Below are 20054 nucleotides of genomic sequence, written 5' to 3'. Positions count from 1 at the left end.
AAATATTTAACTTAGACCATTTACAGTAAGGCTTTGTGGCTGTGGTGTTTACATTAACTTTGTAGTAGTTCTGCTTTTCACATCATGCTACATAAATATAATTCAGATTAATGGTTAAAAATGATCTAAAAGAGCAGCGAAGACCTTTATATTATGAGGTGGAAACAGCAAGTAGTAGGACAGCATTATGATCCCATAAGTGTCTACAAAGGTGTATATGCAAATGAAGAGATGTGATTAATAATCATAGCCAACATACAACCTACTTACCATGTAGCAGGCACTGTTCTCAGTACTAACCGTAAAGTAACTCGTTTATATCTCACAACAACCTATAAATGAGATACAATAATTATCCCCACTTTACAAATGTGGATGCCTAGACACAGAAGAGAAGTCATTCTGGAGGTCATCAGCTCCTAGACGGCACAGTGGAGGTCTGAGTTTGTGCAGTTTGGCACTGGAGCAGGTGATCTTAACCACTAGACTCTCTTGCACTTTTTTTTTTTTGGTACCATCAGTCACTTCTTAAGCATTATTCCATCTTTCTTTCTTTCTTGGAATATGATCATTTATTGGAGATGCATCCTCTGCTGGAGTCTACATGACTGCCTCCTGTCTTAGCACAGTAAGGAGCAATTCTGTAATATGGTTAAATTTCTCCTTGCTCCCAGGTTATTCCCACAAGAGGCAGCTGCCCTAGAAAATCATGTTTCAGAAACCCACAGGCTGCTCTGACATTTTTATCCCTGCCTATCACTGGCAGTAGCATGCACTGCTTGCTTAGATCTCGAATCAATGTAACAGCAGATTTTGAATGTTAAATTCAAAGTCTGCAAAGACATACTGAATTTAAGTGTTTTCCCCTCAGAAAAAATAGGGACAAAATGAGAGTTTAGTCCATGGAAGAATAAAGCTGCTTTCTCTCTCCTTCCCTTCCTGTGATTTTCAGTATGCAACATTTGCCATCAAAGCTTCAAGAGAACCTGAAGACCATCTAGTGATCTGACATTTCAGATGGGCCTAAAACTGATTAGTTTCTCAAATAACTTCAGTTTTTTGTGTTATGAATTTCACTGGTGTTTATTTCCCCAAATATCTCTATTATCACCTTCCCCACCCCCTTATGTATTATGTTAGGTTAAAATGAACTCCTCAGAATTTCCCCTCAATTTTATTATTTTCAAAAAGATATTTTATTAATATAACTATGTGATCCCTGATAAGCCCCATGACCATGATGTCATGTGATGTAAAGAAAAGAACATCGTTTTACAAATGAGAAGACTAATCATTCTGAGCCTGGATGATTTGTACAGAAAGCGGTTTAATATATCTTAAATTGATCTTAGTGCTTAAAAGGTAACCTTGTTTTCTGTGGAAAATGTGTTAAAACTTCACTGGTGAATAAGCCAAAAATTAATCACTTTCCATTTCTAATCTGAAATCCTTAGAGTCTCATTCATTCAGATACAAGAACAGGAGGAAAGAGTCTATTGATGTGAAATCGATATCTTCTCGTGGCAGTGATGGTAAGAAGTTTTTTACATTTCTGTGACCTTTTAAAGCATAGAATGTGACAGAGCGGATCAATGCAAATCCACAAGAAGCAGGATTTCCATTAAACTAGCTTTTTCTTTTTCATTAGGTTGAAAATTTTTAGGCTTATAAAATGCTTTCGCTTTTTCAGTCTTTGTCTTCTGCTTGAAATGACTCCACGTGTGTTGTCTTGGTGGCTTGAGCTGTGCGGAGCCACGTAATCACCCAGGCGTCTCGGCTAGCCGGTACTCAGAGTGGCAGAGGGGAGTCTAGAGCTGTGGCTTTCCAACTCCAGCCCAAACCTAGTTTTCAGTGACCCCAAGATACGCCCTTCTCTTCCCTTAATAAATTGTCACAGATAAACTGTGAGGCGGCATTCAGCAAAACACTTCTTTTTTGAGTTCCATCAGTCAGACCTTAGTAAGCAATTGAATTTACAGAGAGATGGGAAGGTCAAGATGATCCTGACATCTCGTTCCTAAGTGCCTGGGAAGACAGAAGGAACATTTACAGGAATCGCGAAGTCTTAGCTATGCCGAGGTTGAAAACTGAGTGGGAGCTAATGGGTTTTACTGCAGCGGAGATACCAAGGAAGCGGAAATGCAAGACTGGTGCTCAGGGCCACAGGTGTGGATTTGCGAGCACTGGAGGAGACAGATGAAGGTGTGAGCAGAGGAGCATCTGGGGGGGGGGGGAGTGTGTGTGTGTGTGTGCGCGTGCGCGCGCGTGTAGGGAGGGAGAGGGAGACTGGCAACACAGTATGGAAGTCCAAGGCTTGCAGGGACACCCTCAGTGAGAGGGGAGGCAGGAGCTCTAGGGCCAATGAAGAGAACAGAGAGGCCAGAGACAAGCACCATGAGCACAGTGACATGTACCCCAAGAACAAGAGGGCACAGGAGACAGCCAGCTGTGCAACTAGAGAGCTCAGCAGGAATTAGAGAGTTTAAGAGTTGGGAACAGGCTAATGGAATTCACCGATGAGGTTAATTTTTATTTGGCAAATCTGAATACAGATGCCAGGAGCAGGAGGGAGAGACGGTGACTGAGAGAGAAAAGCGCTAACTTCAGGGGATAAACAGGAAGGACAAGCGAAGGACTTTCAGTTCCTCAGGTCACAATGGGAAACTCAAGTGTAAGGGACAACGGCTCAGCAAGAAAGGATTGAAGACGGAGATAAGATGGACAGTTCCTACAAAGAGGACTAATCACAGGGATGCGAGGGGTTGGGACCAAGAATGTAAACAGAGAAAGATGAATTGAAATTGAAATATGTTCAGATGGCTTGTGGGTGTAGACTGACTATTTCACATGGAGTGGGCAATAGATGAGGGAATCTCTAATCTGAAAATGGCTGTTTTCCGGAGTAGAGGTTGAGGACTCCCCTCTCTCCCCGCACGGACCAAGGGCAGGCCGCAGGGTAGAGATGAGGCCGGCAGCGCTGCTGCTCTGGCAGGGGGAGGGCCCCCCAAGAAGGCTGAGCAGCAGCAGGTGAGGCTGTAGATACCGGCTCAGTTATCCCACCTGTATCGTACCAGATGCTGCCCCTGCTGCAGGTCTCACACAGGGGTAGGACAGTCTGACCAGAATGGTATTTTTAAAGTAAAACTTCTTTCTACCTTTTGAAGTTTGAACTACACATAAGCATTAACTGCTCAAAATGAGTTTTAAATTATTTTAAAAAGGTTTTTTTTTTTGGCCAGACACGTAAAAGGTTTTATTAATCCTCTCGTGAAAAATCTGCACAATCACCACAGATACAGATAAAGTCACTGCAGAATCTTTACTCTTTGCCAGCACCAGCATTGGCCTTTGCAGTCCCCCTGACTTTCTTCATTCTGTTTTTGCGTTCCTTTCGCTGTTTTCTTGAGGTCGTTTTCTTCTCATAAAGGCCATGTCTTGCAAGTCTATGTTTGTGTTCATTTTTTAAAGGAAAAGTTTCTAAAGATTGAAGGTGGAACTGTGGCTTTTGGGTGTTAAGAACCTAAAGGCTCAGAAAAGTGAAGTGTCTGGCCCTAATTTTTACCGAGTGGGCTCATTTTTCTGCCTGGCCCCCCACTTTCCAAGGACCCTATGCCCCCTACATGGTGCACAGTGACCCAGTTACAAGACCAGTGGCTAAGGACTGAACGTGTGCAGCTGGGTCTGTTGAACTGTAGTGACTTATGGGAAAGTGATCCTAGCGAATCGTTCAGCTGTTGGGGCTCTAGAACCCACCAACCTCTTCTGGAAGTCCCTTTATGGACCTGGGACTTGGAAAGCTGTCCTACCAGCAAAGTTCCAGGCCAGACAGTCCTTTCCAGACTCTGACAAGTGATAGCTGAGCTGTCCGTCTTTTAAGAGTAAGAGGTGGCTGAATTCATTGCTTTGGGGGGCAGTTGAAGAGGGTAGCCCCATGAGAATCAGGTCCTCACTCCTGAGGGCTCCTTTGTTGTACTTAGCCAAGCTGAGCCGCCAAAACCAGGTACAACTCTCTTCTCTGCAGCCCCCAGCCTGCAGAATCGGCGCTACCCGTCCATGGCAAGGATCCATTCCATGACCATCGAGGCGCCCATCACAAAGGTAAGCGGCAGCTGCTGCCTCCACTCTGCAGCCGGGGCCCGGCTGTGTTCTGGTGGTAGAGTAACGAGTCTCCTACCACTGATGTCCGAGCGGTCACAGGCCGGTAGAGGAAACTGTTGAACACGCAGTATGGATATAAATGAGAGCGCATGCTGGCAAGGAAGACACATCCATGGCAGGAAATTAGGCTCGAGGGTCTTTGTGTAGCGGAAGGAATGTTCGAAGACAGACCTGAAGCACGCGGAGATGTCAGAGGAGGGGCGGGAGGCGGCTCTGGGCAGCACCCAGTCAGGAGCGGGGCCTGAACCATCTGAGGATGGAGAGAAAGCCAGCGGCGGAGCCTGGGGAGCCGAGGGAGGGAGGTGGTGACGCGGGTTCAGTTCACTCTGGTCAGCTGGTCCCTATTAAAGAGCTTGTATTTTAGTTTTTAATGGGCACTGAACAGTTTAAAGTTAGGAGAGTGACATGATCAAGCCCGTTGACTGAAGAAACACCCAGTGACCTGTGGAGAATGGATGGAAGACAGGAAGCCAGGGAGGAGAGACCAGTTAGGCGACTTTTCCAGAATTCCAACAGGGAATGTGCCCCTCGACTGGAGTCCTAGCAGCAGAGGCAGAGAGAACTGAGTAGACCAAGGAGTCGGTAGGGGTAGAATCGATTGTTCTGGTGATGAATTATATCGTCAGGGTGGGGAGAGGAAGTGATGCCCAACCAGGGCATCCGAGGCCTGCGGCTGGAGCACTAGGAGTGGCTTTCTAACGTCCATGCAGAAACCAGAGAAGGAACACAGCTTTTGTCTTTGATTTTGTGTGTGTTTATTTGCTTGCTTTGGGGAGGGGAGAACAAGATCACGGGTTTAGCTTGGGACATGTGAGAAAGAGGTTCCAACAGATAAGCCAGTGGGCGAGTGAATTTACAGCTTGAGAAGGGCATGTAAATCTGGGAGCCCTTGGACCCTAGATGGGAGTGCCCATCCTAATGCACGTGAGAGGGCTGCCTCGGGAAGGAGGGTGGCGTAGAGAAAGGGCCACAACCAACCTCCAAGGAGCTCCAACCTGGACGAGAGACCTAGAGGATGACCAGCAAAGGTGCTGGAGAAAATGTCAACGCCGGGCAGGGGAGGCAGCGGGACGGGCTGGGAGAGGGCGCGCTTCAGTGCCAGGGGAGAGGTGCCACGATTACCTGGTTATTCTGGACGCTAAGTTGTTTCATCACCTGATTTCTGGATTCTCGGTATATGTATGACTCTTGAGAAGTAGAATCCTAAGGCCCAGAAATTCACTCTTTCTTTACTTCCTCAGGTCATAAATATAATCAATGCTGCCCAAGAAAACAGCCCCGTCACAGTAGCAGAAGCCTTGGATAGAGTTTTAGAAATTCTGCGGACCACGGAACTGTACTCCCCTCAGCTGGGTACCAAGGATGAAGATCCTCACACCAGTGACCTTGTCGGCGGCCTGATGACGGTGAGCGATGCAGCCAGGGTGCAGGGGAGGCGACATTCCGTGCATTCGCGAGCACATGTGACTGTGACAGAGAAGCATCACCCGTGGTTGCAGAGATGCCCGCTGTATGGGCATGCGTGCCATCATCACCGCCAGAAGCCTCTGCATCAAACTTTGTGTACTATTATGCAAGTACTATCTTTCCTTGAAGCTGACTGGCCACAGCCATGGGGACAGTCCTTCAGAATTTGTTTTAACGCTAAGGACTACCGAGGCAGCTGAGGGCTGCATGTGGATGATGGCGCCTCGAGGGGTGCAGCATTGGACTGAGGGTCATGGCTCCATTTCCTTGGCCTTCAGACTCTCATCTAGATAATGGAAGGGTTTGTGCTTAAGACTGCAGCATCATTTTCGAAAATCCTAGCTGTGAAATTCTTTCTTTAAATGAAAGCTTGCGTGTCAGGTCCCATTTTTAATCAGTAACCGAAGCTGGTAAAACTCTTTGGGAGAAAAAGCCCAAGAGTCATCTGTGTGTTTCACTTCAAAGATTTGTCGAGCCCTGCTACCGAATGCCGAGTGTTGACTAGCTTTCTGATCCATTCTCCTTGTTCCTACTGAGGTCCTGATGCGTTTGTAACTTCCTGTCCCTTTCCTGCCACCGGGACTGGTCTTGGCTGTCCATGCCAGAGCAGTACAGAGGTCAGCGCTGAGAACGCCAGCAGGTCCATCATCAGGCGGCCGCTGCAGGGCTGCAGCAGCAGGAGTCTGGGTCTCTTCCTCCCCAGTCCCTCCCCCCATGACCGTACATTATGGGGCTCCCTTCCAAGTCCTACTATGAGGAAACAGTATAGAATTCAACCTAATTTAAGACGTTTCAGGGAGGCAGAGAAAGAAAGGCAACGGAAAGAAGTGCCTTGCGATAGTGACCTTCAAGCCAGGGTGGTTGGGGCCACTGTGACTTACCTACTGCTCCAGTTTTAAATGTTAAACTCTTGGCCTAAAGATCCAAAATGAGACTGCAGGAGAGCCTTTCATTAATACTCTAACACACGCTTTTTAAGGGTGACAGATAATTATTCATGACTTTTAAACAAAGATCTAAGCAATTGCACTCAAGTAGAACGCGTAGGAAGGGAAACTGAGATTCAAGAACGGGGGATAGTTCAAGAGCCTGGTAAATGTAGAAGAGCAGAATTCTCTCTGCTCCCTTATGCAGCCCTTCCAGAGACCTCAAACCCAGAAATTTTTCTTCTAAAGCCTAGCAGCAGTGTTCATGTTGCAAAAGAGAAAATAGAGCTGAAAAACTTAGGTATTAGTAAAAAATTAGCCCACCCTTTTTATGGCTTTCCATTAGATTAGCTTTCCCAATGTCCAACATACAAAGCTTAAGGATACAAGAATAAAACAGTCTATATAAAGGTAAGTAGAGTCCATTCAAAATAACATGCATCCAAAGCAAAACCACTTGTACCAGTTCACTAACATTGCCTCAGCATGTCAGCAGAGAAAGCAAGCATGAGATGTTGCCAGCTCACATCTAAGGTGAGAGACCTGACTGCAGTCATACCCACTCTGTCCTCAGCTCCGCACCTCTGGGGTTACAGTCTGAGAAGGAACAGTGTCCTCTAGGTCTGATTTGAGTTTCAGACTATGAGTTCCAGATTGTGTTGTTCAGGGTTTTCTTTGGCTAAGGGAAGAAATAAGAGGGTAATGATGGAGGCATAGAAAGTGTGCTCTAATCACAACCTTCTTTATTCCAGGATGGCTTGAGGAGGTTGTCAGGAAACGAGTATGTATTCACTAAAAGTAAGTTGGCACTGACTTTTTCGTTACCAGTAGCCTCTCCCCAGCCTGTGCCTTCCCCCGTGTTGTGACTAGTGTTTGGGGAGGGCCTTGTTGTTACTTCCTGTGGGTCTCACTGGAGTGCAAGGATTTCTAGGGTCTACATTTGAAATCACGTGTACTAATTAAAATTATGTCTCTGCACATTGACAGAATAGGAATTAAAATATCTATACACTAAAAAGTCAAGAAAAAATATTTTTGTTTGTCAAGGTTTTGTTTTTTTTTTTTAGTTTTAGATTTTCCATAATTTTATTCATCATACAGACATCAAATTTTATTGAAGTCTAAGAGACAATGACTTAGTAACTATGTCCTAGTTATTAATTTTTTTAAATAATAAATTTTATTTTTATATTCCCCATACAATTGCAGCCCCCCCATTCTGACCCCAATCCCTCCCCTCCTGCCCCCGCCCCCCTAAAAGTGTCTCTGGTTCATAGTTTTTTGTTGATTTTGATTTTCACTTTCTTATAGTTATTCATTTTCCTGGTCCCTTATTTAAGTTTTCTAGATTCCTGCTATGAGTGAGACCATGTTTGTCAAGGTTTTGAAGTTTAATAATGTAAGAGAAGAATCTTTAGGTAAAAGTCTTCCTATGCTTGGAAATGCAAGACTTTCTTCCTAGTAACAACCATAAAGATGACCATGCTCAGGGCATGCAAGGCCGCACTGTTAACCACCTCCCCACCCATCCTCTCAGATGTGCACCAGAGTCACAGTCACCTTGCGATGCCAATAACCATCAACGACGTCCCCCCGAGTATCGCTCAATTGCTCGATAATGAGGAAAGCTGGGAGTTCAACATCTTTGAGTTGGAAGCTGTGACACATAAAAGGTACATGGCTTCTCTGGTTGCATGTAGGGGACACTGATGGCCGCTCTCAAGACTTTCACATTGGAACTCTGAGGACTTGAGTTCTTGCCACAAGACACCTCACAGCGTCTGTCACAAGAGACATGCTGGGGGAGTGTCAAACTAGCAGAGACACTGTGGCTCCTGGGTGAATTCCTTTACGGAGCAGTTGTTTAAGTGGGTAAGGTGCAGGGGCAGCCTGGTTATGAGCTGGGCTGAGGAAACACTGAGTGTCCTCCTTAGATCCGTCAGGCGATTCCTTTGTGGTAGTGAGCAAAGACCCTGAGTATTCTCAGCCCCACCTTGCTGAAACCCCACCGTACAAAATGAGTTTGTGAGTGCAGCAGACTTTTCTTTGGTCCCATTCTGTAGTCAGGGGAAAGTGAACTCAGAAAAGTCCTCTTCTATACTAGGAGAAGGCTACTACTTCCGGGGTACTGGTCAGGGAAATATGGATGATTCTCACAGGCAGTAAGAAACAGGCCTCTAGATGAATGACTTTGCTAAGACAAAACAAACAGTTCCATTTGTCTTTAAGCTCAGTAATTTCCTCGGAGGCACAAAGAAAAGAGCAGGGCTTGTGTGGTGGTTAGAGCCCCTGAAGAGCACATGACTTCAAGATAATCCAGAATCATCCTGATTGTCCTCCACAGACACCTATTTGTAAAATGGGTAATGAAGAGGTGAGCCACTCTCACCTTCTAATTTGGGACCGAGACACTTTAACACCCTGGTGCATGTGGAGTAAGCTTGAGGAGAAAATTGCCTCTATCCCCCAATATCATTTGAAGAAAACTGTTTCCTAGCCAGTGACCACAACAAACCAATGTTTGTTCTCCTGTTTCCCAGGCCATTGGTTTATCTGGGCTTAAAGGTCTTTTCCCGGTTTGGAGTATGTGAATTTTTACACTGCTCTGAAACTACTCTCCGGGCCTGGCTCCAAGTGATCGAAGCCAACTATCACTCCTCCAATGCTTATCATAACTCCACCCACGCCGCCGACGTTCTGCATGCCACTGCCTTCTTCCTCGGAAAGGAAAGAGTAAAGGTAAAATTTTGATACCACGTTCTAGTTACCTCCCTGGATTGGAGATCTAAGGACTCAATTTTAATAACTACATCAAGCAAACAACTATCTTGCAACCAGTTCTGCAGCGGCGTCTGAGCTGACTCACTGATTGGCATCGTCAAATGACCATAGCCATCCCCTTGCCCAAATGCCTAAAAAAATAGTTTAGGCCACTATACAGACTCAACGTATCTAGCTGATCCATGAATCCATTCCCAAAATGTTCACTAGGATATTATATTAGGTTAGAGGACAGAACTTATTACTAAATTATTAGTTACTAGGTCTAGTTAAGTATTTTCATCAGAATTGGCCACTGGTATATTACAATTCAGGTGTAATGAGCCATGCAGCGTTCTGACAGGTGTTTTTGCGCAGGTGTGAAGGTAAACATCTGTAGATTGTTACATAATTCTGAAAGAGTTCCATGTCCCTTAGTTTTAACAAATGAGGGCAATCCTTATGTGCTTTGACCATTTTCAGCATTACAGTGGTGTGTGTGTGTGTGTATGTGTGTGTGTGAGCGAGCATGTTTCAGGTGGCTAGGCTGAGCTAGGACATCCAATAGGTTAGTATAATTAATGTGTTTTTAACTTACGGTGGGTTTACCAGGACAAAATCCCATGCCAGGATGAGGAAGATCAGACTGCCACATACAGGTGATGACCCATAGGGGAGCCCACGGGCTCACCATCACAGCTGGCAAGAGATCCCCACCTGCCCTCCGATCCAGCGGTCATCACTGTACAATGAAACCGGTCACTCCTCTGCTACAATTAGATCTGAAGCTTAGAAAATAAACACCTCTGAGAGAAAAGCTGTATAGACTGAAACTGACATCAATCTGCAAGTGCCTGACATTAGATCACTTTCTTATTTGTAAGACACTGGGCACATAAGGACAGTGTAGCACAACAGGTAGAAGGAACAGAAATGCCACCGAAAGGGCACAGGAGAGGAAGGTTTCCTTCTCAGCTTCAGTGTGGCTGAAGAATGCTTTTCAAGATATTTTATGTTCTACTTCAGCCTGTATTTCCTGTGGCAACTTCTTTGAGGAGCTGAGACTTTTCCAGTTTCCTCCTCTACTTTCCTCTGTTCCACACAGCTTCAGCTGACATTGCCGCTGCCACGTGAAGCCAGCGCACAGGGCACTGCCACCAACGCCAGTGACCTAAACCAGCTGCTGTAGTTTGCAGTCAGACATAAACTTCACGTAAGCACAACTGTTCTAGAAAAATGAAGTTAAATGCTTAATAAATTAGGGAATGCTTAGTCGATTTACATCTCCCTTTCCAAAATAAGGATTTTTCTTTAAATGAATGCTAGTTCATTCAGAATCTGGTTGACCTTCTCAGCAATGGAAACAAGGCTGAGTAGACATAATATGCTTACAATTGGACATTTTCTAATTCTGATAGTCCCTGCTTTTAGATCTATAAGGAACCTTGGCAGATTGGACTGGAAGGGGCTCCTGAGCACAGAGATTTTGCCAGAAGCCCACTGGTTAGTCCACCATGAAGCCAGGCAAGTGAGACTGATTCCTGAGGCCTCTTCGACCAGACCTGCTGGTGCTGATAGAGTCAGGAAAATGTTTTTACCAAATACCCATTATATTTGTCACCCCTAATTTGTTTATGCATAAGGCTAAAATTAGTATCATTAACACAGCTCCACATCCTCAATTCAGTCATACAGACAATGTGTCCAGAGCTGACAGTCCCCTTAGACTTGTTCTGGACACTTGTTCTGGATACTCACCCTGTTCTTTTTGGTCCTTGTGGGGGCCACTGGAAGTCAATAGGGCTGGCCAGCCAGCACTCTTGTCCCTCTCCATGTGTAAGTGGTATTCATCTTTGATAAGGGACTGTGTGAAAAACTGATCTAGAATGGAGCCCTTCTAACCAGTCTGCCTCAGTGGGATCCAGACCTACTCCCTCTGGGAAGAGGAGGAAAAAACTATGCAGAAATGTCAACGCTTCCAAGGGTTTGGAATTTCTCCTCGTGGGTTTGGGGTGAAGTTTTCTTCCACCAGTTTGTTCCCTTCCTTCCAGAGGAAGGGCCTTGCTTCATGTCTACTAGTGAGCCCCGTCTTGGCCTAACAGCACCCATTGTTCATCAGGTACTGTATCACCGACAGGTTCCCCACAACTGCAGTAGCCACATGTCACTAGGGGACAACACAGATATAAATATTTCCGTCACCACGAAGGTTAGTGCACAGCACTCCCCTAAACTAGACTAGACCTTATGTTTTTTTTCTCGCACTGTGCTTTCCTTCTTAGCGCATCTCACAGTAAGTTCCTTATATTTGTGTTTTTTTTTACTTGTCTCCCTAAATACATTGATCAGCACCAAGAGCGCAGAGAGCATGCCAGCTCCATTTATCAGTGTTGCTCCAGCACTGTGTGTGACAACCGGCAGCCAGTAAGCATCCCAGAAGTGCCCACTGGATGCACAAATTCATAAAGTACAGTGTCTCATATAACTAGCCCATTTGGTTAACTTCCTCCAAAATCTGTGAGTTGAGGGAAATTTGTATCCCCTGATACTCTGTTTATGTTCTTTAAATATGAGATCTACTCATCTAAAATCCTTTCAACTTTCTGTGAAGAGATTTATTTTATCTGCGCCACTGACTGCCATACTTCAAAATCTATTCAAAATCTGCAAATAACCCAGTAATATTTATGATCACAGGTCAATTTTGGCTCTAGCCACTTATGGAAAGAATCATGGCGGTGCCATACAAGGGATTGGAAAAGGCCTGTTGGACATTCCGCCAAAGAAGTGGAATGGACTCCAGGGAAAGGACTTAGGAATCCATGTGAACTACATTTCAGATTTCTGTTTCCCTCCAGATAATCCACAGCACACCAAGGTGATGCAGGGTGCCCTAGGCCACCTTCGACTTCTAGGAAGTCAGAGAAGCCTCAACAGGCTGAGAAGACACTGATCATCCCAGCTCCCCTAGCCCAACCCCCCTCAAGAGATAAGGTCAAGTGTGAGCGTAGATCTCATACGCCCAGTGGGTAATGCTCAGCCTTGCCTCTTTCCCCCAGGGAAGCCTCGATCAGCTGGATGAGGTGGCAGCATTGATTGCTGCCACGGTCCACGATGTGGATCACCCGGGAAGGACCAACTCGTTCCTGTGCAATGCAGGCAGTGAGCTCGCCGTGCTCTATAACGACACCGCTGTCCTGGAGAGTCACCACACAGCCCTGGCCTTCCAGCTCACAGTCAAAGACAGCAAATGCAACATTTTCAAGAATATTGACAGGTTTGTTGGGCTTGGGCTCCTGTGCTCGCATTTTGTAAAGGATAAGAAACTCAGTTTTCCAAAACTTCTCCAAGTACTTAGCTTCCTCTTAGAGAAGTGGGGAAATGAGAATCCTTTTTGCCATTTGTGAGGCAATAGGATAAGCTCTCCCTTACAAATTTACACTGTCAGACTGTTTTCATCTTTTTAGATCTCATTTGGCCTTCAGTGAGTTCATGAAAATGGTTTATAGATACTGTAAAGTTTGACTATATTGCTAATTAGTTTTAACCTTACTCACTTGTGTGTGACTCAGAGAAAATGTATACTCTGCCATCTTTACCCAGCTCAATTTTCAGTCACTTAAATCCTAACTCATGAGAAGGTAGTATTCCACAACTCCCAGCAGAGCTTCGGAAGCCCAAGGGCTGGGTGGTTCCCCACTGTTTATTGTACTTCCTTCTGGTAAGTGTTGGCCCAATGGAGACAAACAGGAGCAATTCCTTTCGTTGCTAGCAAGCTGTAGTCAGACTGTGGCTTTTCCCCACACAGCACCAGGCTGACTGGAGGGCAGCCTCCTGGGAAAGGGCCATGTACAGAGCTCATGAGCTCACTCCACCTTCATGGACCACTCGTCAACATGAACCTATCAGTCTGTTCTCCAGAAATTTGAGAAAATATGGAGGCCAGTTATTCTAGCTTTAAGTTCTATCAGTACCAAGGATTAAAGTTTTCACAAAGAATTCTTTGTAAGAACCAATTTTATTAAATTCCTGAGGACAGAAAAAGATGATAGGGACTGGACAGTAATATTGGATGTTATGTGGGTGTTACTGCATTCACTACAACTTCTAATTGTAACAGAAAATTCTTTATTGATGGGAAAACATTCTTTCAGTGACATCACCGAAAGACATGATGCCAATTCTCTATAATATGCAGTGGGACAGCTTGTCGGGTCGCTGTACCAGCCTGGTAGGGAAGGACATGTCATTTCCTTCCACCTCCTTGTTCTGTTGTTGCCAGGGGAAGCTAGAGGGAATCACCCTGTAAAGTAAGTGCCCACCATCTGATAGGGCCTTTCTTTTTTATACAAGCGTAACTCCTCTGAGGAAGGGCCTGCTATCATTTGGGCACTGGATGTCCCTATGTCCTGGCTTTGTGGAAAGAAGAGCAGGTAAACTTTTTTGTGACCTGCCCTAATTTCTTAACTCGGTGCCCCAAGAGGCCTCATGTTGTAGGAAGTGCAGTGAAATGGTAGCAAACAGTGCTAATTTTGGATACAATGTGAACCGAGGCCTTCTGTCTTCTGGTTATTTTAGGAACCATTATCGAACGCTGCGCCAGGCTATTATTGACATGGTTTTAGCAACGGAGATGACAAAACACTTTGAACATGTGAACAAATTTGTGAACAGCATCAATAAGCCACTGGCAGCTGAGGTAAGCATGTCCTAAGATACATCAGAGTATATTTCTACTAGCGCCTACTCTGGCCTCAGAGCACTTTCCCTTTTGAATACAAGGTGGTTATTTGCTTGGAGTTGATAAAGAAGGGCTGAGAGAACTGGCAACTTGTTCTCCTTGGGACGAGAATAGATGTAACAGTGTCCATAGCAACTCTGAGTGTCTTCAAAAGCCCCAAGATAAAACTAGTGACAAAAGGAAGTAGGCCCAAAGAATATGATGGGCCCGCATGCAGCAGAGACTGGTATAAATGGTGTTTTAAGGGCTCCCAAGCTTGTTCTAATTGTTATTTGAGCTCTTGTAAGACCTCAAAATTGGAAAGCGTTTTGTTTTAAATAACTATATCCCTGCTGGTTTGCATTAAAAGCATAGTGATATCGAAATACCATATATTGTCAAATTTGGAGTGACTAGTTGGAAAAAAAAACATAAGTTATTTTTACATTTTTAAATTTACTGGGGTACTTTGTGCCCTGTCTTAAAGGCCCTACAAAACTGGGTTTTAGGAATAATAGAGGTGGTGCACATCTTTATTGTATAAAATGAAATCAACTAACCCCTGAAGCCATGAAGCTGGTCAGACACATGAAGTTATAAAGAAAAGCTTTCTGCCTGTTTCCTGTCAAGCAGAAGAGATTACATAAGTAGATGGATGATGAATGGTTGTCTTAAAAGTAACCTGATGATCAGTAAGGAGACTGTCTGAGTAGGACCATCACTACAGTCTAGATGGAGGGATAGTGGCAATCACACCTTTATTCTGCTGCGTCGCCCGGGTATTCCACACCACGTCAGGCCCTTGCCTTCCACAGGGGCCTTATGGAAGCAAAGCTACGCGCATAGGATTTTATGGAACTGTCTGTCCAAGTAAGCCCCTGACTCTATGTTGAGATCATTTACTGCAGTATCTATAATAGTAATCCGTCTCTTCTGAATGGTAAATGATCAGAACCACCATTAGAACATAATTCTACTCATTAATGGTCTCATAAACAGGTCCAGTCTCAAAACAAAAGGAAACCCCTTAAATGTCACACAGTCTTTCAGTTTGGCATTGTTCTAGAGAGTTTTATGCAATCAAGTTAGTGGTTTCTTTGAAAGCAGAGAACAGCAATCTTCCAGATAAGCTTATAACTGCCTTGTATTTTTGTAAGCCTATTCGAATACCCGCCCCCGTGGTGCACGACTACTGCTGTCTATCGCTAGTAAGTACTAGGCTTGTGTGCACTAGCATAATCGGTAGAAATAAAATCATCGAAGGGGCACATGTTTTGTGTTATTTCCTCACCTCTAATGTATTAAGTAACAAGTTACACTTTAACACCTTTCCTGATAAACTAGAGAAAAAGCTCTTTAAAAACAAAGCGTTTGTGGAAGTTACCTCTGGGAGAAAGGATGGAAGTGAGGGGCAGGTAGGTGGTGCCAGGGACTTCTTACCATTTAAACTGTTTTTCTCTTGCTCTTTACCAGAACATACTGGGTGTGTTACATAAGGAATTAAGGCCAGTGACCCTCCTTCGCTGAATCCTACTCACAGCTGGGCATGCTCCTTTAGTCACCATTTCATGTTTGCTTAGTGTGATTTATCAGCCTCCTAAGGCAGCCCTGATTTGACATGTTTTCCAGGTTGAGGGCAGCGACTGTGAATGCAACCCTGTTGGAAAGAACTTCCCTGAAAATCAAATCCTGATCAAGCGCATGATGATTAAGTGTGCTGATGTGGCCAATCCATGCCGCCCCCTGGACCTGTGCATTGAGTGGGCTGGGAGGATCTCCGAGGAGTATTTTGCACAGGTGCACTCTCTCTCTCTAGAGAAGCTTCAGTTATCCTGGGGAACAGAAGCCAAGTCAGAGCTCTGGGGAGTTTCCCAGTAGTAAACTAGCCCTTCCTGGGAGGAAATGGTTCTCCTGTGCCTGGAGTAGACTTCCGGTTCCTGCAAGAGACTGACTGGGTGTCACTAACCAAAGTCTCTCTAGAGGAAGGGGATAAATGGAGCCTTTGGAAAGGTGTTAGATCCTGAACTTCAAAAAACTGGGAAATCATTATTTTATGATGTTCTTGGTGCAGTATGAAACACAGAGATATGACTAAGACACATCCTGCCACGGGTAGCTCCTAATAACATAGAGGAGAAAAGACAGATAGGTCCACATGGTAGTAAAGAGTGAAAAGTATCTCCAAAGGAGGTATAGGTCAAGTGTTGTAAGAATTCAAAAAAGGATGTTTTCCTACAGGAAAGAGGGGTTTGTGGAAATGTTAGAGCCTTTTTTTTAAGGATTACAAAATGTACAGCTAGGAAAGGACTTACTGTGAGACCCGAGCATTAGAAGCAGAACTAGTATGGAGGGGGAAAGAGAAGAGCAGCAATCTGAAGCTGACTTTGGCAAAATGAAGAGAGGAGTTAAAGATGAAAAAAGTCCAAACTGACTGCAAGAATACCTGAAGAAAGAGGCTTACGTCCAGAGAAGAGGCTCCCAAGGATTTGTGTGTGAGAAAGATAGAGGAAGACAAACGCACTGGCAGGTCCCAGTAAAGCATGGGGGGGGGGGGGGCGCGGGGAGAGCATCCTTTTGGCTCAATTCAGGGAGGGTAAAGAAGAGCTGGTGGATTGGGAGGGGAGTTGGCCAGTGGAAGCCACAGTAAATTAAGTGCAGCTTTTAAGGCTGGGAAGAAAGCCCCTAAATTAAAGTAGGACAGGCAGCTCTCAACTTGCAAGAGGAGGGAAAAAAACAAACTACTCCTTAAACAACAGTAGATATTTTAACGCCACTTGATTGACTTGAAATGTGCAAGTTGAGCCAAAAACCTAGTAGGTGGTCATGAATGGGCTTCCCAGAACCCACAGAGAGAACGTCAATGAGAACACTAAGTAAAACTGGCTTTGTCTTTGAAGTGCAGGTATACGACAATGCACAACAGTACAGTGACTATTGGTAGTCTCATGTCAGTTCTTTGATTCATGCTAAGGCATCAGAAATTTTACCCTGTATTGTCTCTGCACCCTGTAAATGACAGGGTCAATTAGGATTATCTGTATTAATATTACTAGTATTATTTAGAAAATAATCTCACAATAATGAAAACATATAAAAAAAAAAAAGGTATCAACTGTGAAATCTGTAGTACAGCATAAAAGACTTCAGGCAGAAGTGAACTTAGTCACTGCAGCTCATCAAGTAGACTTCCATAAGCCTCAGTACCATGCTGTGCCTGTTTCTTCATGATTACAATTGTTTGATGACTGTTTTCAGGGGGTTGTTCTGAGAAAATAGATGCTACCGTGACAGCTTCCTGTGTGCCCTACAGCCCTGCATGTGTTATTTCTTACAGACTGATGAAGAAAAGAGACAGGGGCTCCCCGTGGTGATGCCAGTGTTCGACCGGAATACCTGCAGCATCCCCAAGTCCCAGATCTCCTTCATTGACTACTTCATCACGGACATGTTTGATGCTTGGGATGGTAAGATAGTTCATGTTTTGTAATCTAAGATGATTACCTTTAATGAACATCTGCTGGGCTGACTGATGTTATTTTTCAAAAAGTCAGCTGTTGAGGGCAGGTGGGGTGTGGTGCACAGGAGCTTTCTGCGTCCATGGTACCTGGCACAGCAATTTGTGGACGAAAGACTCAATCGCTGTGTGATAGCTAGATAAGCAAGTTTTTGCCTCCTCAAGCCATGTTTCCAGCAGTTTTATTCTATCACTGGAGGAAACTCTAGAACACAAAATGTAGCAAGTCTCCTCAGAATCACAGATTATTCTGATGTCACAGATAAACAGCTTTCAACTTTTAATTAAAAGGACCTGTTTGTATTTCAGAAGCTTTCCTAACTCATGAAACTTCACAGAGTTTTAAATGTGCATTTATTTTAAAAGCCCAGTTTAAAATTATTTAAGAGTGAACTTGGGCCTCCCTGGTGGCGCAAGGGGTTAAGCACCACACTCTGAAGCAATCCAAAGCCTCTGCAGCACGAGTTCCATCCCCGGCCAGCCAGGGAGCAACCCACATGGCGCAGCAGCCCTCTCCTGTCTCACCCGCTGCTCCCCTCAGCAGTGTATTTCAGTCAGTCTGCCTGCTCTGCTCCCTGCCCTGTCCTGTCTCTGGTGAATCCTCTCACCCCAGCATCTCTGGCCTGTACCCCAGCTCTTGCATGCATAAATAAATCTTTTTAAAAAAAGTGAAGTTAATGTGTATATTTATATATATTACATTAAGTTCACTCCTAAAAGCTCAGTTCCAAATTTCACACAGTTGACTCCTGTTTACCTAATTCACCCCTCCCTATTTTTCTTTTTCTCAGGATTGTTTTGGCTATTTGGGGTCTTTTATAGTTCCAAATACATTTAACAATTTTTTCTTCCTATTTCTGTGAAGTGTGTCATTGGGTTTTTGAGAGGGATTGAATAATATATTGCTTAAAATAGCTATTTTAAGAATATTCTTCCAATACATGAGCAAGGCATGTCTTTCTGAGTCTTCCAGGGTATTTAATTCTTTTTGATGTGATTGTAAAGGGGGTTGTATTCCTAATAGTCTTCTTTTGATTCCTTTTTGTCCCTGCAGCCTTTGCACATCTGCCAGCCTTGATGCAACACTTAGCAGATAACTACAAACACTGGAAGACATTAGATGACCTAAAGTGCAAAAGTCTGAGGCTTCCATCTGACAGCTAAAGCCAAGGCAGAGAAGGGGACCTCTTGATCTACAAAGGGCACTGTGAATCACAGTAGTGTAAAGAGGCTTTCCTTTATCATGAAAATGACAGGTATAGGTTAAGCGGATAATGTTTAATATTTGGTATTTAATTATTCAAGTCCCCAGGTTTCATTTTTTGAAAGTTATGTTCTATGAAGGAAAAATTCTTTTAAATACTTAGTGACAGAACAAACACATGGCAAACTCCTGTGCTCTGCTGTCATTCTCTGTGCCCTCATCAAACCAAAGTTAATTTGCTGTCCAACAGGATAAAAGCAGCAAAGATTTGGTCCTTATGAGCCTCTCTGTGGATGATGACCAAATAGCTCAGCTCATTTCTTACCGTAAGTTACCATCATTATTTAGCTTGACTATTTTCTTTAAGAGCATCGTCTGAAGGATTTATAAAATGAGCAAAGCAACTAACTAGCTTCACAGCCTTGGTTGTTCTTTCAGTCCGTGGTGTTACATCGAAGTTAAACAGTCTTGACCTTGTGAGTGTCCTCTAGCTTGGTATTTAGCAACCTGAGTCACCCACTTTCTTGTAACAGGGATTCATCCTAATAGAAAGCCATCCATGACAGGGAAGGAAGCAACATCTGGTTCTGAGGGAGTCATAAGGCACTATATTACATAAAAGCCATTAAACTGAATGCCCTTGGACAAGCTTTTTTTAAAAAAAAAAATTTATATACATTTGCTGTCATGTTGAAACATGAAAATTCCATTTTTATTAAATTTTTATTAAAGCAATTTGAATTTTTTGGGTATAACCATGGAGTATGTTGTGCCGTGTACCATCTCTACATATATATTTGGGGAGGGGATGGGGAGAAAGTTCAGATATTTTTAACCGATCTATATTTAAGATCACGCCATTTTGCTTCAAAGATGTAAAAAAGGATCGCAAGACGTGTAAATATCAGAAAAACAAGCTAATGAGAAAGAAGTAAATACTATTTTAAGCTATTGTATGCTAAAAGCTTCTGAAGCACAAGTGCATATTTTTATACAGCTCTTTTCACAACTTTCTGTGAGCTACACAAAGTCAACTTGAGATTTTCCTTTGTCAACCCTTCTCTATATGTATTATCACTCTTACCAATTCAGTAAATGAAATCTTCATTTTGCTTTTAAATTCTGTGTATGGCATACCGCATTTTTAAGAGGTACAGAGTGAATTAATTGAACCAGTAGTTTTATAAAATGAAAAGTGGAATGCAGGATACTTGGAACTACTACACTGGAAAAAAAAAATGACTATCACTACATAATGTGCCAATTTTTTCCTGTTTTGTACCAAAAAAAGTAAACATGACAATT

General features: G+C 43.9%; 1 protein-coding gene across 11 annotated transcripts in view; it reads left to right on the top strand.

Annotated features, from left to right (window-relative positions):
• Positions 1-18709, top strand: part of PDE8B (phosphodiesterase 8B) — a gene marked incomplete at both ends in the record, with an annotated part of 202820 nt that extends 184111 nt beyond the window's left edge. For 9 of the 11 annotated variants that reach the window (XM_084233803.1, XM_084233808.1, XM_084233805.1 and 6 more), the window contains 11 exons: positions 1455-1532; positions 4022-4098; positions 5400-5564; positions 7304-7349; positions 8089-8224; positions 9092-9290; positions 12371-12588; positions 13890-14010; positions 15661-15828; positions 17366-17495; positions 18600-18709. In XM_084233803.1, coding sequence (XP_084089929.1) covers positions 1455-1532; positions 4022-4098; positions 5400-5564; positions 7304-7349; positions 8089-8224; positions 9092-9290; positions 12371-12588; positions 13890-14010; positions 15661-15828; positions 17366-17495; positions 18600-18709 — 1448 coding nt within the window. The remainder of the gene's footprint in view (positions 1-1454; positions 1533-4021; positions 4099-5399; positions 5565-7303; positions 7350-8088; positions 8225-9091; positions 9291-12370; positions 12589-13889; positions 14011-15660; positions 15829-17365; positions 17496-18599) is intronic. The other 2 variants (XM_084233812.1, XM_084233813.1) reach the window with 2 other exon arrangements.
• Between the last annotated feature and the right edge of the window lie 1345 nt (positions 18710-20054).

Source organism: Talpa europaea (assembly GCF_964194135.1).
Source record: "Talpa europaea genome assembly, chromosome: 5".
NCBI classification, from domain to species: domain Eukaryota; kingdom Metazoa; phylum Chordata; class Mammalia; order Eulipotyphla; family Talpidae; genus Talpa; species Talpa europaea.
This window is presented reverse-complemented; position numbering and strand designations above follow the sequence as displayed.